The following is a 26,600-nucleotide window of genomic DNA, read 5'->3' on the forward strand; positions in this document are numbered from 1 at the left end:
GACCCTGCTCGAACTCAACAGTGGTTGAAAGCTTTGAACTGGAATGATTTTACTCCAACACAATACTCAGTGGTAAGTACAATATGCTTTCTCATTCAGTAAACTTATTGCCTCTTACATACATAAGTGAGTTAAATTTTGAGGCCGCCTGCATTTTGAGAGCAACAAAGGTTTACTCTGAAGAAACAGGACAGCTTTTAGAAGTTTCATTGGCACATTTACATTTTAAAAGAAAGGTCTTGGTAATAATATAAAACCCATTTACCAGTTTTGCTTACCTAGATTCAAGGATTTCCAAATTTTCTTTGATTGAGCAGTTTTTACATTAGTTTGTAGTACTTTCCAAGACAAAGGGTTCTAACCAAACTTGCTTTGGCTGGACTTTATTGGATATAAAAAGCTATATCTATACATATCTGGATCAGGAATAAAGCGTTCTTTGATTTTTCACTCACAACTTCTAATCAACTACACGAAAAAATTAAAAAAAACATATTTTCTACTGCATCTCCATAGGTTTGTGAACAAAAAAAAATCCGATAACGCCGCCATTAAAAGACACATTCTAGGCTTTCTTGTAAAGAAGGCGGTGCTCCACATCGTCTGGCAACATCAACGCGAAAGTAATCCGTCGTCTGGCTTCTGTCATTTTACTGTCGTTGTGTGGACGGTGTACTGTCAGCGTTGTCATCACAAAAGACGTTTTTACCGCAAAGAATTTTTTGATATACGATTAAAATAATCTATGAAAAAACCGCGGATTTCGGATAGAGCATCGCAAAAGCCAAGTGTACCTAGTGAGTTTTTAGTTTAGTGGTCCTGCATGAAATTATGAAGAGGCGAAATGTGGAGCTGGCTAAGATGAGAAGACCCATGAAAAGGAACAAAATCACCGAAGGAATTTACGGAAGGTACAACATTTTCGTTTTGAATGTGATCTTAACTGTACAGCTGATCGCTTATCTGTCACAGTCTGAGCGATTTTGACCATATGTGTTACAAAATGGCTGTTATTTAGGACTGGACAGTCCTTTTGGCATGGAAGGTTGATTATTTAAGGTTCGAGCCCCTTAAACTACGTCTGATTCTGGCTTGTCTTGCTTAAAAGATCAACATAAATACCCAATACAAATTGGTCCTAGACCTCTGTCAAAACAACTTTTATTTTTATGTTCTAATCTATAAATATAAACTGATCAGTCTATTTTCATCTTCTCAAACATTCTCCTAGTTGTAGAAGAATGTTTAGAATAATTTAAATTGCAAGAAGTTGGCTGTTACATGATTATTACATTTGTTTATATAGGGAGGTAATTGAGGTTGTGTCTGCTTGTTCTCTCTCTCAATTTTAAGTTACTAACTTTTTTTAGCCCCACATGCATCACCAAGTGCATCACAGAACATTTGGGATGTCACATCACATGTCTATGAAACTGGCAAATCCTCAATTACTTACTTTCAGCATTTAGATTATACAGGTTTATACTTGCTTTTACTGGCTTAATTTGTAATTAAGTACCAGTTATATTTAATATTGGAGCCATCAAGGGTGTTTGAATTTAGTCTCAAAATAAGTTTATTACAAAAATCTGTATTTTGACTTAAATAAACTAGCTTGTTAGTCTTAAAACTTTAGTACTGAAAGTAGGTATTTGGCCTACCTGTACAACAGAACAATTCAATCTAAGAAACAGTCAAATTCATGTAATTTTAACTGACAACTTTAGAGGACACTTGGCAATTGCATGCATAAGAATTCATTGCTTAATGGTAGTTTTGTCTTTCAAAACTAAAAATCAAAAATGTAACTAAGTACTTCCTCTTCAGAATACTTTTAGTACAAATTTAAAATGCATAAAATGTAGTCTCAAACTTGTCAGAAAGATGAGATTGTTTTGTTGTAAACATATTGATAAATGAATCCAATGATCCAGGCCTAAGTTCGTAAAGGAGAATACTAATTTAATATAGGTACCTACTGCTTGGCTTGCTTCTTGGTAAATCAATTTTAAGTAAATTTAATTTGGCATTTGGAAAAAAAATAATACTGCAAAATATTGCAATGTAAATCATTAAAAAATGTGTAGATAGGAATTCTTAATAAGGAGTATAGATCTTACAAACTGTTTCTTATTGAACTATGTAAACTCTAGATTGTTATCTGCATTTTAAGTATGAGACGAAAAGGTATTTCATTCACTGCAGTTGGGTTCTGTCTGTCCTTGTTGGCTCTGCTGCTTGTGTGCAATCTGCCAGCATATAAGTTGGGTTCAAATGCCATTTTTAAGTGTTTTTCTTGGGTTTCATTACAAATGACTCTGCATATTTCAGAGATTCTGAGATTGAGGATAAAACTTGAAGAAGATAATAGATATATATGTGTACTTACCTCAAAAATGTGCTGATATGGGCTACAACATTTCAAAAACTCCTGATGATGTTTTTCCAGCCACATTTTTAAAACATTTTGCATACATTTATGGAATAAAAATAAAAATAATGTCTCTTTAAAAATAAGATAGGAAACAAAACACAAGAAAGGGCTGTCAGAGACACTCTGTATATTATAACATGAATAACTAAAATCTTTATATTAAGATGCCTTGTATTATGCTAATTAACAAAATATGTTGGCTATCATGTCAGATGCCATACTTGGCCATACCTAATCTCAATATTTTGTGATACTTGTCTACTGAGTGTGTGCAATCCAGAAATTTCCTTGTGTTGCTATTTCTATCTAAACGCCAGAATGGATCAAACTATTAGTCCTAATATTGTAACTTGCTTTAACCTAAATATTACACAACTGAAGAAATTAGGTAGAATTGACTTGAAATAAGAAAACCTCATTAGTATCAAAGTTTTATTTTCTGTTTTATTAGAAGTTAGTACCTTTTGTTACAATTAGTTCAAGTTTTCATGAAATAAACAACTTATTACACTTTACAATAATATGACTATTATTTTCTGAATAAACTAATTTTTTATTGTTTCAGCACTCTCCTCTACTTAAAGTTCGTACTTTTATGGTCATTGGTGATAGCAGCCGATTACCTTTTGGAGTTTCGGTTCGAGTTTCTATGGCCGTTTTACTTGTTGATACGCTCAGTTTACGATTCGTTTAAGTACCAAGGCTTGGCCTTTTCACTATTTTTCGTAATTGTCGCCATCACCTCCGATATGTTGTGCTACTTCTTCATACCGGTGCAGTGGCTGTTTTTCGCCGCCAGTACTTACGTTTGGGTGCAGTATGTTTGGCATACAGATAAAGGTAAGTCATTCTTCCAGTTTAAAGTTAAGAAAATGAGCAATTGTTAAGTTAAACCGATTACTGTAAAAAAGCAGTAATATTTGTTTATTGGTTGGCTTAAAAGCCATATTTTAATAAACAAGTTTAAAGGTTATCAGATGAATGATTGAAAAGGAATAAGCAAGTTATAAAACACATTTTTTATTCATCAAGTGAGGTCTGAGAAGCTGTTTTAACCTTTAAACTTGAGTTATTTTTAAGTTGATTGTTATAAATTGCCTTAAAGGTGCCTTAAAGTCATAATTTTCTTCTTTATGAGGTTGATAAATGTTTACTATTGTTACATGTGTGACCAGATAGGTAATTCTGATATTCTGAATAATAGTTAATAATATATAAACAAATTTAACACTGAAAGAATCTTAGCAAACAAATTTTCTGACCATCCTAGAACCCATTTTTGACAAAAACACATGAATTTCTTCTAAAAGGTCAAATTTTTAATTTCCCTGATTTTATACCAATTTTACGAGAGCTTCCAATGTACAACACGTTTTGTTTGTTGAATCAGCACGACCCCAATTTTGTTAGTTCACACATAGTTTCCGATGCTCTCTTTAGTTCACAACTAAAGCATTAAACAAATAAATTCAAAGCTTTGAATAGCATTAAAATACAAATAGTTGCATGATTTTAGGTATCTGCGCTCCTACGATTGTGCTCTGGATCTTATTTGTATATCTCGAAGCGGCGATCCGCTTACGAGACGTCAAACACCTTCCAGGCCATTTAGATTTGTGTAGGCCTTTTGCAGCTCACTGTATAGGATATCCAGTTGTGACGTTAGGCTTTGGTTTTAAGTCATACGTAGGTTACAGGTAGGTATTTCTTAGCTAGTAAAATATGGGCATTTAAATGTTTGTTTTATTAATAAGAATGCGACAACGCAAGCAGCAGCACGTAGCGAAAGAAAACATGTTTTACATGCAGCTAATGCAACAAGCGCTGCCTGCGGAAGTTCCCCCTGATCCGCCCTCGGAACCGGCGGTACAAAATGTTTCATCCACCATTGCCACCGTGGCAACTAATGTACAAAGTAATCATAAGGTGCACAACCATAGTCATAAGGTGATTACCATTTATACTAATTGAATCGAGTGGGGAAGGACTTCGTGTCGATTTTGTAGGAAAAAAATGGTCACATACCTAATGGTACGATACCGAACGGGGTGAACCACGGAACGAGATCTCACAAAAGAGCCTTGGCGGAAAAAAGCCGAATGGACAACAGCTCTGTAGCTGATCATCACGATAATCGGCATTCAGACCGTCAAAATAAGGTTTTACTTCTTTTAATTCCAAAACGCCAGTCATTTATTTTCAGAATCTTTCAGATAAACCATTCACATAGCAATGGGTCAGTGGTCGATTTCAATGAAGAAACGACCGATCCCGAACCGCGACAGGCTAAGAAAAAAGACAGGAGAGAACAAGACAAAGAGCGAGAGGCTCACGAGTACCATCAAAAGTTGGAAACGGAAACGAAGCGGTTAAAGTCCGACTTGCAGCAGAGCCGAGCCAGCGAACAAGAGTTACGAATACAGGTTGCGACACTGACAACCAGCGAAAAAAGTACGAAAGGCGAATTGTCACTGCTGCAAAGACAAATGGAGGACCTGCAAGAACGATTGCAGAGCGCTCAAGCGTCTAAACAGGCCGACAAACAGGCTATCGCCAATTTGGAAAGGCGAGTAACGGAGGAGAGGAGGCTCAGATCGAGTTCGGACGCGCAGTTGGCGCAAGAACGCAAGAGTCGCAAACAGGAAGAAGCCAGATTTGCGCAAGTATGTTTTTCTAGTCCTTGGCAAAAGTTTGTGCTATAATAAAATTAGTGTTATTCATAAAAATAAGTGTTTTAGCTTTATCTGAAATTGCAGTTTTTGGATTCTATCTCTCTTAATATTTTCATTTGTTTCACTCTTAAATTGGGTACTCACTACTAGTTCCAGTTTAAACTGTATTGCAGGTAGCTGCCCAGCAGTCTTCCAGAACAGAGTGCACAGAAATGTGTATAGCTCGACGTCGAGAATTAGAGTCACAACTTGCTGAGTGTCGGCAAGCGCAACGATGGGCTGAAGACAGGTAAATGCTTCTAAGTTAAAATTGAAACTCATTCTTTTCTCATTTAACTTAAAGATTGTTAATCGTCTAATTTATGCCTGCTTTATATCTCTCAATTAACAATTAAACTAAACTTTCATTTAAACTAAAATTAATTTATCAAAGCTGGAAGTGAACTTACAAGCGAGCCTATCTATACTTTCAATTTACACTAAACTAAAATTAATTTTAAATTAAAGTTAAACCAACTTTATTAAAGTTCGGCTTAATTCGTTTAAATTCGTTCACTATCATACTTGTCATCACTCATGATGTAAATTGCTGTCTTCTGTCAGTCTGTGAAGCATCATAATCCCAATGAGTAAAAAGAACAAGTATCAGGAGGTAACAATAATACAAATTATAACCCGTTTGTGCATTAAGCGAGGGGGACGGAAGTTGATTGCGCATTCGCCTACTTCGCAGTTGAATTGACGCAAAGTCATTGAAAGTTTGGAGTTTCAAACCCGCAAAAATTTGTTGTTTGTATTTGTTGTAGTATAGTGTTAGTTTGTTTTGTTTGTTTGTGGTCTTTTAACAGTTGAGTTTTGCAAATTTAAATTAAGTTGTACAGTGGACAATAATAATAGTGTTTTATAGTGCCAACCGGAAGTTGACAGCCGCCATATTACTCCCCCCGCCTCCCCCTTGTTTCTGTCCCCCTCTTTGATTGCTATTGCTCCTTCCTGCTATGTTTACATTTTTTTTATTCATTGCAAACAAATTATTAACAAATGTTGGTTCCTGGTGTTTATATTTTTTTGATTCATTAAATTCTTGCAAAAATTTAAAAAATGGATGAAGAGGTGTATTTTGGATTGATTCTCCTTGCTGCAGTAGTAGGCATATCTATTACTAAAAAACGAAGAAGGCAACGTAGATACGTTCACACCGTTGTTCAGCCAATGTGGCTGCAAAGATATGTATTGCATATTTATTTGAAAATGTGATTTTGATCTTACTTACGGGATAAATCTCCTTTTTCGGATAACAAGGAGGCAATAGTTTTCCACGCATTTTCCCGCACTATTTTGTTTTTATAGCTTTTGTTAGTTTTGTCATATAAGTATGGATATTGCGATACGTATGCCCGTATTTATAAACAATGCTTCGCTCGTTCTCAGACTTGAGTCGTACTCAAGTACAGTTTTTTGTTTTATAAACCTAACTTAACCTCTAAGGCGTACTTCTGTCGTGCTTACATCGAGACTTGCTCAAGTTAGGTATTGACCTGACTTGAGCATTGCTTGGTTTCATTTTTGACGTTTCAAAATCAAAATAAAACTGTCTAAAATTGAAAGTAGAGGGATTAAAAACTGAAATCAAAACACAATAAAAAAATCAAAAAGTTTGTGGTTTATTTCGTCAACTTTTCAGGAAATAGATACTGTGTAAGTATAGTTGCCACAAATTGTTAAGTAAAGTATAAACCATAGATCTTCGATATAATTAATAATTGCAGTATGGCACATGCTGATATAGAGGATACAGATGAATTTTTGGAATACATCAATGATGAAAATATGTTACAAAGGTGGGCCTCCTCCAGTTGCTAGTCGGTGAAATGTTTGTTCTGTGTTTTGTCTTCTTTTTCTACGATATAAAATTATATAGAGCATCCCACATAAACTTCTATTGATCATCTTACTTCTGTTTTAAATTATTCCACAGTTTCTTACGTTTGACAGCATTCCTGGGCACAGTTATTATAGATCCTTGGGAATTATACTCTGTAGCAATTTCTGTCCATTCTGCTTGTTTTTTTTTTGTACAGTTGCTGCGTCGTTCGTTTGTCCTCCACTAATTTGTGTTTGTCTACTAAATTAGCCAACAAAAGCTTCTCTTTTTGGGTATAGGCTGTTATTTTAGCCATCAAAAAATGTCTTTATGATCCTATAGGCATATAGATGGTAAAGATATGTATAAAATTATTGTTGAATACGTACCTCAAGGAAAATAATTAATATTTTAAAAAGAAAACCACCAAACCAAACCAAATTCAAATAACTTACAATCAACGCTCAAACAACAACTTCCGCGTTCCAGGTAAATTGCCAAACATTTTTGACATTGGCAATGAAGGTAACACAAAAGTTACTAGAAAATGAAGTTAAAAAATTAAAAATTACTAGCAAAACCACAGTATATAAATAGTCTAACCAGTAGGATCACTTCTTTGATCTGTCGCAAAAGCCGGCTTTTTTTGCGGCCGGTCGTAAATCACTTTACTTTACGAATACGAGGGTCGCTCAGGCAAACTTACAAAGTTTTCGCTGGGAAGTATTATACGGGGGTATTACAAAAAGAAATCTACAAGCGAATCAGCATTTATTTTATTTTTTTAATTTTTTTATTTATTGTATAATAATACACTTTTACGAACTTTATAACATATCATTCTCGTATATTTATTTACAAAATAAAATTAATATTATAAACATTGGTTTTATACAGAAAACATCCCTTTCAGTCATCAAGTTCTTTAAGAAATCCAAATCGGACGACATTCGATTGTATGAAGTGGAATTCTTAAAATTAATTTTTCCTGTCTGATTGTGATCGAGCTAATAAATTATTCTGTATTTACAAATTTTTCAGTATTTTTAATTTTGGATTTTCTTTATTACATGATTGATATCTAATTTGCCTGTTCGCATATTTTAAGGTATAAAAAATTCTTACTCTAGTATATAAAGCTACCAAATACTTATAATTAAATTCGGGGCATGGATGTGCCAACACTACTTTAGAAAATATTGTTGTTAGGTTATATCCCGTATTTTCTTTTGCGCACATTGAATTAAAATTTAAAACAAAAAGGTCTTCCAGTGAACACACATATTCTACAAAACTTTTAGGTGGCACAATTAGGCCGCCAAATGGCTTCGTACTGTTCTTGTAAGCTTTTAGTTCACAAAACACAGTAGATTTATCAGTGCCAAACGTATTGCAATAATTTAAACAAATACTACAAGAATGTCTTAACAAGCATTTGCGCAATAAATATCCACTAACATAAACTAAGCTATTTCCATCTACAGTAAGTAAATTTCTATAATCATTAGTTTCAACTTTTAATATTTGCTTATTTCCTTCTTTTTTTTCAAAATATACAATTTTTTGAATAAAATCGGGTGTTATAGTGAGTAAAATGTCATTTATATCTTGCAAGCAATTGCTACCTTCACTTTGTTCAAAAGATTTCAATACAAGCAGGCTTTTAAATGCCCTGCCAAATTGAATAGGAGTAGGATTTTTGGCATTTCCGCAAGCGTTTCTGATTTGTCCGAAATAATTTTCGAGGCAATCCTGATTTAAGTTGCGAGTTAATAAAAACTTGTAGCCTTTGCTGTGCAATACGTCCCATAGTTTTAATGTGGAGGAAATAGTAATTCTCCATCCATAAATAAATTTTAATCTATTGGTAATATTTTTTTTATTTCTATCGGTAACTTTTAAATTTAAAAATAACGTGTCCATTTTATTCAAAACGTCGATTTGAGTTGAAGTTCCCATAAAAGCATGACAATTTTCTAGATTACTTGAATTTAATATATCAAATAGTTGATTCATACTTTCTATAAAGTTGGCTGTTGCTAGGGCTTCTGAGGAAATTTGCCCAAAATCGATATAAGTATGAAGAGCAACCGCAACAGAATGGCTAAAAATTTGAGATGCTAACTTTACTTTCATTTTTTTAAAACTTGTGGGAAATATATGGTCATCGCACAGCTTTGGTGCTAATCTAAATTGTTTTGTTTTATCCATATTATATAAGGCTTCTACATAAGACTTGCTTGTGTTTCCATCATTTAAATTGAAACTATAAGAAAAAAAGTTGTTTCGCGTTGATTTTAATAAATGAGGCACATCGAATATATAAAATATAATTTCATTGTCGATGAAGAAATAAGGTTTATCGGGGGTTAGTTTAAAATTACTTTTGACTAATCTATAAAAATTGGGTCCTTGGTCAGAGGTAATTGCCAAAACTTTAAGCCCTATGTTTCTCAGTTTACGGATTGTCTCAATGATTATTTCTTTCAAATCATCCACGCCGGTAGAATTTCTAGTAAAAAAATATCCTATCGGTTGTTTCCAGTTATGTGAAATACCTTTTACCATAAGTACTAAAGCACTTGTAGCAATACAGGTAGAACGCTTGTTGTGGAGTTCCTCAAACCCTGTGATAATATCTCTGGATATATTATAAAACAAATTAGATTTTAGTGACATCTCGTCTATTGTTAAAATACAGTCCCTTGATTTTTCAGGCATCACTGAAGCTTTCAGGTCTATAATTTTGAAGATGAAATCATTGAGCCCCGGATATATTTTCCATTTTTGAGTAATCCTACGCAGAGTAACCTTTGACGGAAGTCTTATTACTTTTGAAAGCTTACGATATGCTTTAGGACCTAACAAATATAATGTTAATGAAAACTGTTTAAAGTCGTCGGAATATCTGCTTCCTTTAGGTGCTTTGTTTACAAGGAGTAACTGCTGTTTAATGAACATAGCAGTTTGTGAAGGGCAATTTTCTTCTAAATAACGTACTACATCCGCAAGTTGAATATTTGTGGGTATTTGTTTTCTGTAATTCTTCAACTCCGACAATTGCTTTTTCAGCTTTCGTTTTCTAGGAGTACTTTCCGATAATACCAACGACGTTTGACACGAGGCATCTGATATTAAATAACAAATTTAATCATGTTCCTATTATTAATATATATAAACCGCCGTACCTTGGAATGTTTTATGCTCAAATTTGGGTTGCTTAGACACTTGAGATTGTTCAATGCCACATGAACTCTCAACTAAAAATTATTAAAAAAGAATCAATTTATTTTTAGGTAAAAAATATATTTTTTTAATTGACTACCTTGCAGATCACTTTGCGTAGAGGATTTTGTTTTGATCATTTCTAGCCTGGGAATATCTGATTCCGATATAATACGAAAATCAGTTGGAATTGCAGTCCTTAGTAACCGTTTTCCTGAGGAGGTAAAGCAGCTATCATCAAAATGATTGCTGCATATTCTTATTCTTTTGTACGCCTCTTCTCCTGTTAAACTCGCATATTTATGATTTGCAACAAAGCCTAAAACGTCTTTCCATTTTTGGCATCTAAAACAGTAGTTAAATGATAGTTTATTAGTTATTTATCGTTACACTTTTAACCAATAATTTAGTAAATAAAAACTAAAAATATATTCTATACCTTATAGGATCCTTAGGGCACCGGAAAAAAGGTACATTGTCGAGATAATTGACACAACAATTATCTACCGAACAATAATACCCATTGGAAGCCATTAAGTTCATTAAAAAAGTCCGAAGAAAATAAACGCTGCAGCACAAATATCGTTAGCAAACGAAACTTCACCCGTCTTTATCCCGTAACGTTCAACTAGTCACTGCTAATATTAGATTCTAGCTTGGCTAGTCGACTTTAGGCGGGACGCGAGGTGAGGTAAATTTTACGATTTTCGGAGAGTGATCCTACTGGTTAGACTATTTATATACTGTGGTGTCAACACTAATTTAAAAATTGAATCTCGGCGTATTAATGATTGTGAAGGGATTTAATGCGGTAATTCTATGTTATTAGATGTAAGGCGCTTGAATTAGAAAAACAAGCACTCAAGGAGCAAGTGCGCGACTCTGACATGTTAATGTCTGCGCTGACTACGGTCCAACAGAAAAACACACATCTGGAGAACGCCCTGTCGGCGGAGAACCGCATCAAGTTGGACTTGTTCAGCGCGTTGGGAGATGCCAAACGACATCTTGAAATCAGTCAAAGTAAGTAAATTTTCATATTTATGACCTTACTTATTGCAAGACTGTTTTCATGGTTACAACGAAATATTCAATGAACACTATATTTTCAAAGATCAGGAGGCGAACTCCGTAACGATGTAGGAAATAGAAAACGCATAGAAATAGACAAGAAAGAAAATGTCTTTCTATTAACTGTTGGTACTCTCTAAGCTATTTTCTATCACATTCGGCTGACACCGTCAACAGAAAACGGGAACTTATCGGTCCTAAAAACATTGACTAATTTCCAGTAATAAATCTAGGGCTTTTACTTGTTTCGTCGTATTCAGGGTTAATGACAAGTATCAATGACAATAATTTGATTATTTCCCTCATTGTACTAGCAGCCAATAAAATTCAATGAACTTTTCTAGTTCGACCAATGAGAGCCGTTATATACTGAATAAATCCCTAGTTGCTAAAATTTTATACTGAATAAACACCTCCTACCTTTTTCGAATACGTTTTTTTGAAGAACATTTGATATTAAACGAAATGGGATTTAGACACATAAAATTTAAGCTATTTTCTTCAATATTAACAATTAATAAATCACTATAACGTAGTTAGTAATATTATGACGTCTGATTGCCAATCTGAAATGTAAACAAAAATATACATGGCTGAAGGAAAATCTGTCGTCTGCTGGGGTGAGTTCAATATTATCATTAATTTCATCACGTTTAGTTTAGTATTTGTGTTCTAACTAAGGTGTTTTCTTGTTAATAAACTGAAATGTGAGTTTTCAGGAAATAATCTTGACATATACCCCTCGGCGTTCACGTTTTATCACGTGAAATGTGCATTGGTAGGTTTTTTGCAAAATTTTTCTTTTAAGCAATTGTTTTTGACTAAATAATTCTTTGGAAAAAAATCTTATCGTCGAATTATTTAGTCTCAATCATTTTCCAAGCAAAATTTTGCAAAAAATCACCTATGCACAGTTTACCCGATAAAACTTGAACGTCTCGGGATATAACCTATGAAGAATTCTACGTTTTTTACTTTCTTTTTCAGTAATTAATCATATATTTCAAAGTTTACATTCTAAAATAATCCGTTTTGTTGTTGGTTTTATTTATTGTAGTTCTGTCTCTTCAGTTTCTTATTTTCTTGTTGGACCATTAATATTTTTCAGTTGCTACATGCTACCAATTTTTATGCATTTTGTGAAGAAAGTAGGATGGGACTTTAGGATGTGTTGATGGAACCCATATATAGCCATAACACAACCATTCCATCATGAACAGCTTACACCTCAAAAACAATAACTAATAGATTCATCAACACTTTAACTAAAAACTCAAAAACAAAGAAAAGGGGGTGCAAACACAATCAATTGGTCCTCAACACAACCTTAATAATAATAATAATAATAATAATAATAATAATGCTTTATTGTTCAAAGATACAAAAATCTCACTGACAAAGCCATACCTTAAGTTAATTATTACAAAATAAATTAAAATCCAATTAGAACTATTAACCTTAATGACACAACCCTTAACCCTTATTGACACAATGTTGACACTGACGGGCATGAAGGTTAAAAAACAAAACATTTGAATTTTAGAAGACGACGGAAAAGAAAGATTGACAAATACAAACTTTCATAGCCGCAAGAGAGATATAATCATAGCAAGACCTCATTTGGTCTTTCTATTTTACACAACCCGAATAGTTACGTTGAGTGCCGATCTTCGCCAATCGAAACGTAGAGAGTACTATACAGGTGTAGTAAATCCAAAAGCGACCACAGGAAAACCGTGTAACGGACAGAGAAACGTAGGTAATTGCATGCGCGGGAGAAAGACAGAAAATGAAAAAAATATCAAGTAGGCCATATTTTTAGCGCGCTGTTGCCAAACGCCGTAAGTATTCAAAACCCTCGACAAACTTACTTACGGCGTTTGGCAACAGCGCGCTAAAAATATGGCCAACTTGATATTTTTTTCGTTTTCTGTCTTTCTCCCGCGCATGCAATTACCTACGTTTCTCTGTCCGTTACACGGTTTTCCTATTGTCGCTTTTGGATTTACCACACCTGTATATTACGATAGAGAAGGATTTTCTATGATAGCAAAGAAATTTCCTTGCTATTCGTTAGAGAGTTCGCCTTCAGAATTTTCTTCTGTTGAATACTCATAATAGTTCGGCCATATCGTAGTCTGTGTTGAACCGTTTAATAAATTACGAATTAAGTAACAAGGAGCAACTATTTCCATAAAATTGTTTCAAATATATCTTACGTAGTAGATTTGTCAAGTATGAAATGCATTTAGTACTTGGTTGTTATTTTATAATTTAAAGATTTTAATAAAAAAAAAGAGTTTTGCGCACCTCAACGGAAACTTATCTCAGTGACTGATGTTTGGTTCAAAAAAGTTAAATTTTCTGCATTGGTGATGGTTTGGGGCTGCATATCAGGAAAGGGTGTTGGAATACTGTGCTTTATTGATGGCACTGTTAATACACAGAAGTACATTCTTGAGCTGAGTTTGATACTTTTAATAAAAGCAAGATGGCAGCAGTTCAGTATTTCTGGCCACACAGCCAGAAATACTGGAATCAAAAATACCTGGCTCACAGGATACCTAAGTTAAAAAATACTAAAAATAGTGTATTGATACGGTTCAAATTGCCTTAACAATCATTTTTTATGCGCTCAAACTAGAAACCCTCCAATTGGATTGAGGGATTTGCGAGGTGCTGGAGTTTTGAAAATTATGACACTTATTGTCAATTGTATCACATATATTACTTTTTCGACTACTGACTTTGAAAGTACCTCATGTACGATTCCATTTCAAAGCAGAAAGTGGTTATTTGCCGCACGTGTACAGAAAGTGAATCATTTTCTGTCCTATAGCTGTGTTATAGCGTGACTGAGTAAAGTGCTAGAACCTAGCAGGGTCAGAGATAAGTTGCCTTATAGCAAGAGTTCTTTCAAAGTGAAGTATTGGATTGGTTAGTGAGAAAGGGTAAAATGTAGATAGGTTACAAATAGCAAAAGTACCTTTCAAAGTGAAGGAATTGGAGGTTATTGCTTGAAGGAATAATTGAGAGAGTAAATTATAGATGTGTTGGAAATAGCAAGAGTACCTTTCAAAGTGAAGGATTTGGGGTTTGTTTTGGTTGACCGTCTTATTGGGGCAGCGTTACTTGTTACGGGTTTGAGAGCTTGTTTCGAATCGCAGCTTGATTTTACCGTCCAAAATTCGGTCTCCCATACCCGTCCAAATGGCCCATCTGGGATAAGCTTAAACAAAGAGGACTGAAAATAACTGTGTTCTTTAAAGAAGTTAGAATTTGCTACGATTGGAAAAAAATGTTGCTGAACCCTACAAAATGCTTCTTAGTAAATCTACGTTTGATGGGTTGTAAACGAAATTGCTCTTGGGACACATCTGGCATTGGTTAATAAATTGTTGGACTTTGACAACAAATATAATATAGTTTAGTTAGTTTCATAACAATGCCTTTCATTTATGGAGATATTTTCAACCTTCTTAAAAATGTAAAAGGAAAATAGTTGATGGCCGAACTATTATGAGCCTGGGCTCGTACCATACAGGTATGGTAAAAGAAAAAACCGACCATATAGAGAACCGTGTAACGGACAGAGAAACATTAATAATTCCAAACGCGAGACAGAAGAAAGACAGAAAATCTAACAAAAGTAGTTGTTGTGCAACATCTGGTGACATCTGTACTCAACTCTATGAGTTAGAAAGTACAAATGAAGGAAAAATATAGAATGAAGGATGAAGAATGATGATTTTGGAATGAAGGTTTTGTTCTTTGGTTATCAAGCCCTATAGCTTCTCTGATGAGCCGTAATACGGCGAAACTGGTCAGAGGATTGGGATTCATAAACAAAAAACAAAACCTCACCATTTTCAACCAATCAGATCGGTGTTTACCGAATGATGCGGCATTAATGGTGCTGTTCCTAGATTTTGGAACGCCATCTGTACTTTCTAACTCATAGAGTTGAGTACAGATGTCACCAGATGTTGCACAACAACTATCATTTCTGGCATCCAGTTGACTATACTGGAATGAAGGTTTTGTTCTTTGGTTATCAAGCCCTATAGCCTCTCTGATGAGCCGTAATACGGCGAAACCGGTCAGAGGATTGGGATTGATAAACAAAAAACAAAACCTCACCATTTTCTAACAAAAGTACTTGTAGTTTTTTAAACAAATTAGGAGATTTTGGAAATCCGTCATAAATGATCGCATGTATACTATTATACTTTATTTACCTTCTCTTTTCAGATGCTAACAGAGCCCAAGAGAAGGAAATCGAGGCACTCAAAGGCAAAATAGCCCAAGTATTGGCCGTGATGCCAAACGATTCATTCGGCACCAGTCCGGTTCAGGCTCAGGGCGTGACGCCAATGTCGCGCGTGCGCCTCGCCGAAAGTCCCCCGGCCGGTCTGTCCAAATTGGACCCGAACGCGACGGCCTACACGCCGAAAAACTCACAGACCCCCAACACGCTCATCGCGTCTACCGAAGCTTAAGAAAGCTTCCCGAACACGTTCTCTCTCTCTTTTTTTTTCAAAACTCCCTAATTTGCGTTCGTTGTTCAGAATTCTCGTTACGTGATTCACTTTTTGTTAATGATACTGTCCCGCGATGGCTGTTGAATACGCTTTAATTGATTTTTTTTTTAATTTTTGGTGATAAGATGCGTTACACGTTTCGTTGGTTTACGGAGACGTTTCTTGGTTGTTTTTAACTTAGGTCCAGAAGTAAATTAAAATTTAAAAAGCACTACCTTTTGTCATTTCAGTGCGGTTTGGTGATCATGACAAAGACCCATCAGGTAGGTTTTCTTGTAACTATAGTTATGCACGTTTTTGCCATTATTAGTACAGGGTGGCCCAAACACTACAGGAAACAGCAAGTTACAATATTATGTTTTCGAAGAAAGAAATGGGTTGTAGAGTATTAATTAAGTTTTATATTTTTACAGGTTATTGACATTATGAGGGACGAAGCAAAAAGAGACCGTTGCACGTTTTATAATTAAAACTAATAGTATGCACTTTCTAGTCCCTTTCAAAAATAGAGGACCAGAAAGTTTATCTTTCGGGTTCTTTATTTGGGTAAAAGCCGGAAAATCTTCGCCATAAAAAGAGGTTTTTCTTTTAAGTGAGAACAATAATCTTCCAAATTTAGAGAAGGGACTTTGTTGCTTTTTTATGTAGTAAAAGCTTGACAGGACAATTTCATCTCTATCTTCTAGCTTTTATTTATTATAGGTAGTGTTCGTTTGAAGCATCATTTTCATTCTTTCTCTCATCAGTGTATTCTCCGAATTTTTCTTGAAAAAATTGTTTAGCTGCCATTTTTTGGGCACTAAAACTGTCTTCTTATGTTTTTTCTATTTTATTTTCAACAAAAGTTTTTTTGTAGCTAAAAAAATTATTAACAAAAAGAATTCATTGAGTTTTAGTATTGTTTATTTAGTTTGTTTTCAGGAAAAAATTAAAACTACTTGGTTGGTCCACAGGGACAGTCATTCCGAAGTTAAAACTTCAGTTTGGATCTCCTAAATGTTGTTGTTGCCTTTATTCTTAAAACATCACAGCAGTTCGCTTCTCAGATCTTAAACGAGAGTTTTTCTTGTAGTGCAAGTTATAGACTTTGGTGACTTTGTGCCTGATTAAATCTCATCACATAACCTCCCCATTTTTTAGTTCTAACAACTCGCGGAATCTATATCATCTTTTACATATTAACTCTTCATTTTCTAACTGTGAGTGTTTTCTAGTCCATTTTTACTTTAAACTTTTAGTACAAACTAAAAAAGTACCTACTAAGTAGTTGGGTTTTAGGTGTTTATATAATATTATTAAATATTTTTTTAACCATTTATACCAACTGTGAAAAATATGCGAAACGTTTGTTTAAATAATTAACATGAATTCAAGTCAATCTGGTTGAAAACTCAATGCGTTGTAGAGTCAAAGATGGACCGAATTACTGCCAGTTGTACAGAGTAATTTTGGCCTCCTACTTAACTCTGAAGGAAATTCTAAATGGTTGAAAGATTCTTAATGAACTTAATTTTGATAGCTGAGTAGAGGAAAAAAAATAAACTTTTTGGGCCATCCTATAACACATTTCATATAGTACTGAACAACCTGAAACGTCTCTAAGAGATTGAACTGAAAGGACAATCTACTACGTAATTTAAGCATTCAGTACCCTATTTATTTGGGTGTAACTACTTCCATACAAACTTAACTGGTGGCAAAATGCATCAGCACAAAACTTACTACTAAGCTGGCAACTTATGAAGTGTATAGTTTTGTTAATGTTATTGATCTCCTCAAAAAATGTTTTTCCCGTCAGACTGCTCATCCGTTTGACGACATCATCACACTATAATAATGCTGCTAGTCTTGACTATGCCGGAAACTGAGAGATACTGGTTAATTTATATTTTTTTTTTCGGTTTAGAATGCGCTTTAAGTTCCTTTTAATTATTGCAGTTCTGAGTGGGTTTTCGAAAGTAACGTGTAATCTGCATGTGAAACATTTTGAAAATACACGCTGTACTTAAAATATATATTTTTTATTGTTTTGAAGTTGAGCCATTTTGTTTTATTTTTTGAATATAAGAAAATATCGAAGCAACCTATTGTTTTATTGATCTATAATATTATAATAACCCTTTAGGGTTAATTGATTCAGTTTATCAAGCTTTAGACAGACCTAAGTATTATAATACAAAAAGTTCACAGTTTTAGAGATGATTATAAAGGTGAAAGATGCATTTACTCACCACACAGATTTACAATGGAATTGACCGTAGTCAATAAACGCAAACCTAGAAAACTTAGCAATTTTAGTTGGGACACGCGGTATATTTTAGGATTGTTTTGTTCTGCTTTGACCTTAATGTCGCAATACAGAATGTTTTCTAAATATTTAAGGTCCAAAATTTTTTTTTGGCTATATTTACCCCCAAATGGCGCTTAAGGCTTAAATTATGTATTTTTTTTGTTTCTTATGTTGTATTGCACTTTTCCTTATAATTATAAAAAAAATTACAATTTTTCGTCACCTTACACGATTTTGCGATTTTTTATCACAAGTAAATCAGTGTAAATTTTCATGTTTTCTTATTTTAACTCTCATGACAAATTTTTTAGCAACAAAACGTCAGAATAATTTATGCATTAACAAAAATTAATTTAATGTTAATATATCAGAAACTGAAATTGCTGTTTCATTTAAGTTCAATGAGTAAAGGTTTGAAAACGAAGCTTTTCATGACCATCTTTAGTTTACGATTTATTAGTAACATTTTCCGCAAATGATTTTTGCTTTTTCAATATTTCCGAAACTGAACAAATTTAAAGTTGTAAGCTTACACACGGAATACTTCTTCAATCTTCATCAATCTAGAATAATAATTTAACCAAATGGAAAATTCATACAATTTCAGTCTTCTTTAAGTAACATTTTTCGAGTGCATTACTATAGGAAAGTTAATATGAATTTATAACTAAAAAGCAGCAGGTTGGAAAGATGTTTTAATGATGTTTATTAAGAAAATTTCCAATTGAATTGAGTTTTGCATGGTTTAGCTAGTTTTAAGTGATAAATCAACACCTTTAACCATAAACCGTATTATTAATACTCAAAATATTTGTGTTCTTGAACTATTAGCGGCGTAGGTGAAAATTATCACTTTACATAAATTACCATGTTATTTTGAAATGACCACTCATTATTTATACTTCTTTAGTGTTGCGGGTGTGGATGTATCACCAACAAGTTAATTTCTGTTCAACAGATACAGCTCAAAACAGTCACGTGACCTTTAAGATATCTTAATTTTTTAACTGAAAAGTTGTTTAAATTGAAACTGAAAAAATAGTTTTTCAAGATATTACCAACATGACGTTTTATTCCTGCTTGAAATCCGTCATACGTCCAGTTAACTTATAAACGTTGTATTTTCAAAGTTTTACCAAGTAGACGTAGTCAACATGGTTAAAGTTACTAAAAATTGTTAGGTAATATGCTTGTGAATCGTATTTTTTGAGGAAAGAAGTCGAGTGTTAATTCTATTTCTTTTTTAGCTTAAGATCCATTGTTGCTTACCATCAATCTTACTTGCAACAGCAAATTTCATTGAAATACCAATTTGCTACATTCCATTCTCATCTTAATTGATATTTCTGTACAAGTGTGTACTTCCTTTATTGCTTTTTATTTCAGTGATATTTTATTGGAAAATGGATATCATTTACATCTTTTAAACACTTATTGGACTGGATTGTTTTAATTTTTCTTGTTGTCTAAAAGAAGAATTGCTTAGAATCAGTAATAGTGGAAGAAAAAGTGAATTTGCGCAGGTTTACAAAGTGTCTCAATGTATACTTTCATCGCAAAACTTATATTTAACTTGACATTGTTGTGTTGACACGTGTAAATTTTAAAACTACATCTTACTGATCGAGATTCCCATGGTTGAGCTCGTAAAACGGACACCCTGTATATTGCCAAAATTTTCTGGTTTGTTTTGCAAATACACTCAAATTATGTTGCACATAGTTTATTTAGGCTCGTTTAGAAAAGATGGAGTGTTCCAGTCCTAAACAACAAATTAAATCTCACCCCGCAGAGTATAATATTCAAGTCAAAGATTTGCACATCAGCACAACCCAAAATGAATCAAAATCCATACCATAGCAAGCTTCTGTGGATGTAAACAATACCAGTGAAAAAAACCTTACTGATAAACAGTTTGCTAATTTTGCAATCACCTTGTTGAGACATTCATGGTGATAATTTAAATTTAAATTGGTTGAGCATACTGATATGTCAACTTGAACAAAAGTTCTTTTAATATTCGTTTGGCGTTGTAGTGCGCAGAAAGAAAAATCCCCGACCACAAAAACCAAGAAAATCGTTCAATTAGCATCACCGGCATAATTTTCCACTAGCCGCGACCGGTAGAATCAACTATAAAGCAACTGTAAACAATAAAATCTTGGTCAGTCGTATTCTTCGTGCCGTAAACCCACAAACCGCGCGCCCATTCACCTTTTTGCAATGTTAACGACGCAGTTTTACGCGTTTTTCTTGCTTCTCGCCATCACCGACCTATCGTCTGCGAAGTTCAAAGTGGTGCGAGAGTGGAACTATGTGAACTTTACCTGGCCTAGTGTCAGCCTCTATCAGGAGGCCGTAGACCAGAAAACGTACATACCCGAAAACAATATCATTGCAGGATTGAAATTTTTCGAAGGTTTCTACTACATAACTTTACCTAGAATGAAAAACGGAGTTCCTGCCACTCTAACCAGAATTCCTGCCGGTTTTACCAGGGATACTGCCCCGTTATTAACGCCTTTCCCGTCATGGGAATTGAACGAAGTGAATAACTGCAAAGCACTGCAGAACGTGCAAAATATTGAAATTGACCCTAGAAAAGGGCAAATTTGGATTATAGACGGTGGTAGAACGGACACTTTGGATAATGCCCCTGTAACAAAATGTCAACCTAAGTTGGTTGTTTATGATATCAAAAAGATGGAGGAAGTTTTCAGTTACACTTTTCCGGAAGATGTGGCCAGTTTCAATGGAAGCTTTTTGTACGATATTGTCTTGGATGGTATTGACGATGGTTATGCTTATATCAGTGACAACAGTGGTAGAGATCCCGGTAAGTTGATACTAACAGAAAAGTATAATTTTAAGTCAAAAATTATGGGATTGACTGGGAAATAGCATTAAATTATACTACACATTTGTTCTGAAATTTAATAGTTTAATTGTTGTCTACTTTATTGAAGTAGTAGTGCTACTGTAGCTTAATACTATTGATTGTCAAAATTTTCAATTACTGTTTAAAAAAGCCCGTCTGTATGACGTATCATATACTCTGGATCAATGAAGATGTTGTTTTGCAAAGAAGAGCTAAGCAAATATTTGGTTGTCACTTTGAAGATTTAAAACAAAATAACAGCTTAGTAACATTTCTAGTACAGTTTTAATGTAATAACCAATAATGCACCAATAATAATTTCTTTATATGTCACCAAGTGATCAGCAGACATATTTGTTGTCTGATGATCATTTGGTGACATTTTTAATTCTAACATGTGTCACCAAAAAATGATTCTGCAATAAACCATATAACGACGTTTTGCTCATCTCAATATGTACAGAAAAGTCTAGTAGGAAATCAAATAATTTAGTAGAAACACTCTGTATATCCAAAAAACTTCAATTCTATTACATGAAAAAATTAGAACTCAAAGTCAATAATTTGTGGGACAAGATTTTAATCGGGAACACCCTGTACATATGCACGTCAGGCATATAAAGTAAAAAAAAACAGATGAAGAAGGTTAGAACGAAAGCGTAGAAAGGCCTCAGACGTTATTTTTCTTAAATTTCGACTTCAAACTCGGAAATTAACTAAATTTAGTTAAATTCCGACTTTGAACTCGGAATTTAGTTAAATTCCGACTTCGAACTCAGAATTTACATTGTCACATTGCAAAAGCTCTTCAAACCAAATTAGACAACATTTTTCAGTTTGGCAACATTGCAAACATTCTTCGAAGCAAATTAGTAGGATTTGTTAACTTTGGCAACATTGCTAACACACTTCAAAGAAATTAGTCGGACTTGTCAGTTTGGTTACATTACAAACACTCTTCGAACCAAAATTGTAGAATTTGTTAGTTTGATAACATTGCAAGGATACTTTTGAACCAAATTACCAAATTTTGTCAGTTAGGCATTTCAAACCGTCTTCGATCTAAATTAGGAGAGTTTGTTAATTTGGCAACATTGCAAGCAAACACACTTCAAAGAAATTAGTTGAACTTGTCAGTTTGGACAGATTGGAAACACTCTTCAAACCAAAATTGTAGAATTTGTCAGTTTGATAACATTGCATATACTCTTCAAACCAAATTAGTAAAATTAGTCAGTTTGGCAACATTACAAACACTCTTTGATCTTAATTAGTAGATCTAAAATAGTAGAATTTGTCAGTTTGACAACATTGCAACTAAATTCCGAGTTTGAAGTCGAAATTTAACTAATTTCCGAGTTCGAAGTCGGAATTTAGTTAATTTCCGAGTTCGAAGTCGGAATTTAGTTAATTTCCGAGTTCGAAGTCGGAATTTAGTTAATTTCTGAGTTTGAAGTAAAAATTTAAGAAAAATAACGTCTGTGGCCCTTCTACGCCTTCGTAGGTTAGTGAGATTCCTAATTGCAATGTGCATTTGTGTGCTGAAAGTGTCATTATAATCTTGGAAAAGACAAGATATACAGGGTCGGGAAAAAAACATCTACAGCGTTGCCAAATCTGTTTTTCAGAGATAGGGAGTATACTTATGTTTTCACCGAAATTTCGAAAGCTGGACAAATTTGGCACTTCTCTCTAAATGAAATATTAAAAGGTCTAAAACAGCAGTTTTTCCCAAGTTAGACCATACTGAAAACGTATAGAAATAATTTATTTTGGCTTATAAATACAAGGAGTCATGGATTGTTAAGAGTAATTTTCGGTTGAGTCACCCTAATAAATATGTGAAAAAGGATGCAAGAAATGACAGAATACTTCTAAATGAATCACAATTTCTTCAATGAGATCAAGAGCCCAATTTAAACGAAGCACCTAACAGTAAGTAACAGAAGAAATATTAAGGCTCGCGGAACCATATAACAATACGCCCATTATGTACACTTTACTCATATCATCCGCAACGGTACTTGACTAATTAATATGAGAATCCTGCTTAATCTAGAATAATATAATAATGGCAAGTGGCTACTTGAATTGAACAGTGACCGTTACTGCATGGACTACTTGCTGAATATATGATTTTTGGACAACCACCGGTTTATTTCATTTCCTTTTGGGACTCAATTTTCTTTCTGGGACTTAATTTTCTTGCAAACAAATAATTTATGTGCATCTCTAGGATAATTCATCACGAACCACCAGCGTGGTACATTCATCACACTATAAAGTCAAGTTGCCCATAACAAATATAGGTATTACAAAAAACAAGTTTTTTCATGGTCACTCTGTTTCATATTCAGTCAGCATATAGAGACAAACATAGGTAAATAATAGGTAATTTGTGTTGAAAGATGACATGTGCTTGCTGTAGCCTTGCTAGTAATGTCCAATGTTTCATTGGACTGTAAATAGAATTTTAGTGGCTAATTCCATTGATCAAATTGTACAAATAACAAAATAATAGCGTTACGGGTCACTGTTTGGCGCTTCCCGTTTCAATTCAGTAATTGGTTTTTAATTAACTCGCTCTGGTTAACGCAGTTATATGTGATATGGTCGTTTGTGAATTATTTCTTGAAATGTTATAAATATTGCATGATCAGTCAATACAGTGATTGGTAGTCACTAAATAGGTTTTTATGTACCAGGCGCGCAAAGAATGTATTTTTTGTCCTGAGAATGAATGATGAAAAAGTGAATCTGTGCTCGTAATACATACAGTATTTTTTGACCACCCCGTATAATTATTTTTGACGTTTTTCGGCACCCACTCGTAGAATCAACTTTGTTTCACACGACAATCCTCAAAAATCAAGACAAAAACGTTTTCTAATATGCAAGAAATTACAATTGTTTTAGGTACTTATGGCAAATGCCAAATTTCACATAAAATGGTATAGATTGTACGTATTGTATTATTTATTATACATGAAATAATATGGTACGTCTAGAATTTGACGTAAAATCTAAAATAGAAACAATGTACAGGGTGTTTTATTTACAGTATGCGAATTTGTATCTACCTCCGATATAATGAATGAACGAACCCCATCGAGTTTAATGGTTACCAAATTTTCAGATTTTTCTATTTGTACTTTTTCCAGTCTATCAATGCAGTCAGTGGACCACCCTGTATAAGCATAATTTAAATAAATGCACCTCGTTTATTGGGAAAATGTGCTTATAAACATCAGCACATAAAGTTTGCCTTACAAAATTTTTTACACTAAAAGTTCCTAACATAAAAAAAACTTCTGTTTAAAACCGTTCAGGGTGCGTATTTTTTAAAAGAGAGAAGGGTGTGTTACCAAAACAAATATGCATACAGAATGTGACAAAAACGTGCTATTAACCTTTCTGTCACATTCTATCAAAACCCTCACTCTCGTCCTGCTTTCATGAAATAGGGCCCAGAATGTATTTACAAAAAAATCGTCACCAAAAAGCGTTATGTAATTAAAAGGAAAAGTTTAAGATCTTGCTAAAAAGAGGTTCTATTAAAAGAAAAATACAGCAAAAGAAATTTGTTTTTGGAAATAAAAAATAAGGTAAAAATAATATTTTGGCACATATTTTTCAAATATTTTATACATTCAGATTAGACCATTTCACATATCTTCACAAACCATTTTAATTATATGATAATTTTAATTAATCTTTTTGTGTCCATCTCTGTTTTTTATCGTTTTGTTTTATATTCTTAAACCATCTAGTCGAGTCACCTTTTTTGCCTCAAATCTTACAGACAATCAAATTAAATGACAAATCAATTGAGTACAAAAAGTTGATTTTTTAACCGGTTCTAGAAGTGATTTGTCATGTTTCCACATTCAAGTTTTTTTTGTAATGTCAATGCACGCAAGATGATAGTAATCCAAGTTGAAACAATTAAATGGCACGAATTTCATGTAATTAGGTGTCTATGTACTTTTAAGCAGCATATTATATTATATCTTTTTGGCATCAATTATGCCGTTATATTTTAAATAAACCAAGTGCAAAATAATCGGGTGACCCTTGAAGTTGAATGATTCTAATTTGTGTCGAGCAACTTCCGGTATGAACAAAATTTGTAGTATTTTTTTGTCACGTAAAACGCAACTAAATAACGGACAATCAAGGCTAAGGTTAATATAATATAAATCACGATGGTTTTCGTTGTCTTCCTGTTGATAAAATATCTAAATAACTCAATAAGTTTAATTTCTAATGAACGCCTAAAATAAAAATATGGGACACCCTGTAAAGAAAAAAAAAATTGCTAGTTTCTGTTTTTCGCAAACATGAATAATTCTAATGGTTTTATGAATAGTTATTAACCATTACCTGTATGGGTTTTTTTTATAATAATTAAGTTCATACATTACAGGTAAACAAACAGAAGCTTTTATACCTCTAATACTTATCCTGATATTATATGCGCATAACTTATGTCACTGAGTGGCTTATTGCATTTTTTATCATTTTTATATTGTTTAAGTGGAACTGGCAATAAATATTATTACAATCAGGTTTTTAATTTGTTGTGATTCACTGTATACGCTGTAAGTGCATTCTGTGAATTTTTATTTAACATATTATCAAGCAGGTAGATACATTTAAAGTTTTAAAGGTTTCAACTCAAATCTACTTAATTTATAAAAAAATGTGTTCCAGAAATTAATTTTACTATGAATTCGTATGTTTAACTATACAATTGATGCAGACATGACTTTATAACACTTCCCGCAGAATATGATAAATTGTGGTGAGTGTTCTTAAGATATACAAAGATAGATGCAAATAGTTGCATTGGGCGTTTAAAGATCCACTTTCGTTTTCGTTCTTCGATTTTATCTTCGATCTGCGCTAGGTGAGGCGGATCCTCCGCCCCTGACATTTTACTATTTATTCAAGTCACGGGTCAGTGGTCTTTTACTTGAAATCCGCCCTTTTTGGTGCACCAAATCTAACTTTCACTAATAACTATCGCATAGTATTACTATATTGATAATGATTATACTGATTAAGGATCTCAGTGCAAAACTACTATTAGAACGAGGATGGTCACACTTTTTTTCGAATTCTAACCAATTCTAACCCAATTTTCAAACAAGTTAGAACATGAATATTATAACTTTCCGCTAAGTCTAAATCCGTAATCTACCGATTTTACAGATGTCATTTGAGTAGGCCAAGTTTACTAGAACAACCTTGTGAAGAAGGTTAATGAAAATTCTCTCAATTTACCGAAAATTTGCATTTTTTGTAAAATTGGTAGACTGCCCGAATTCCTGGTAAAATTCGTCTTTTTTAAGGTCAAATGTATGCAACCTTGCAACAAAAACAAAACCTATGCAAAAAATAAAAAATCAGTAGAATATTGAAATTAGATCTTTATGATCAAGTTTTTCATTCATTTGTAAAATTGGATCTGAAATTAGCCTTTTACAGCCAAATTCCAAGCAAAAAACTACTGTAATATTTCTAGTAAAAGAAATAGAATTATTATGTGGGTGTTTCAGGTTTTTAATACTTTTTTCGGTTATCTCCGAAGAGATTTTTTCAAACTGCGCAATTTTGTCATAA

At 33.5% G+C, this 26,600-nt stretch overlaps 1 protein-coding gene and 1 long non-coding RNA gene across 2 annotated transcripts in view; one reads left to right on the forward strand and one right to left on the reverse strand.

Annotated features, from left to right (window-relative positions):
* Positions 1 to 683: 683 nt before the first annotated feature.
* Positions 684 to 26,600, forward strand: part of LOC145740067 (macoilin-1) — a 30,552-nt gene continuing 4,635 nt past the window's right edge. Inside the window, exons 1-8 of the mRNA XM_081995406.1 lie at positions 684 to 911; positions 3,000 to 3,274; positions 3,951 to 4,131; positions 4,189 to 4,381; positions 4,441 to 4,593; positions 4,648 to 5,097; positions 5,280 to 5,395; positions 11,025 to 11,218. Of these exons, the coding sequence (XP_081851532.1) occupies positions 832 to 911; positions 3,000 to 3,274; positions 3,951 to 4,131; positions 4,189 to 4,381; positions 4,441 to 4,593; positions 4,648 to 5,097; positions 5,280 to 5,395; positions 11,025 to 11,218 (1,642 nt within the window). The 5' untranslated portion in view covers positions 684 to 831. The remainder of the gene's footprint in view (positions 912 to 2,999; positions 3,275 to 3,950; positions 4,132 to 4,188; positions 4,382 to 4,440; positions 4,594 to 4,647; positions 5,098 to 5,279; positions 5,396 to 11,024; positions 11,219 to 26,600) is intronic.
* Positions 6,798 to 7,512, reverse strand: LOC145740068 (uncharacterized). Its single transcript, XR_014181333.1, has 3 exons — positions 7,360 to 7,512; positions 7,062 to 7,306; positions 6,798 to 7,006 (listed from the first exon to the last, which is right to left on the reverse strand). It is a non-coding gene; the product is annotated as an uncharacterized LOC145740068 (long non-coding RNA).

This window comes from Ips typographus, linkage group LG1, assembly GCF_016097725.1.
Source record: "Ips typographus isolate SLU linkage group LG1, UJ_Ityp_2.0, whole genome shotgun sequence".
Lineage (NCBI taxonomy): Eukaryota > Metazoa > Arthropoda > Insecta > Coleoptera > Curculionidae > Ips > Ips typographus.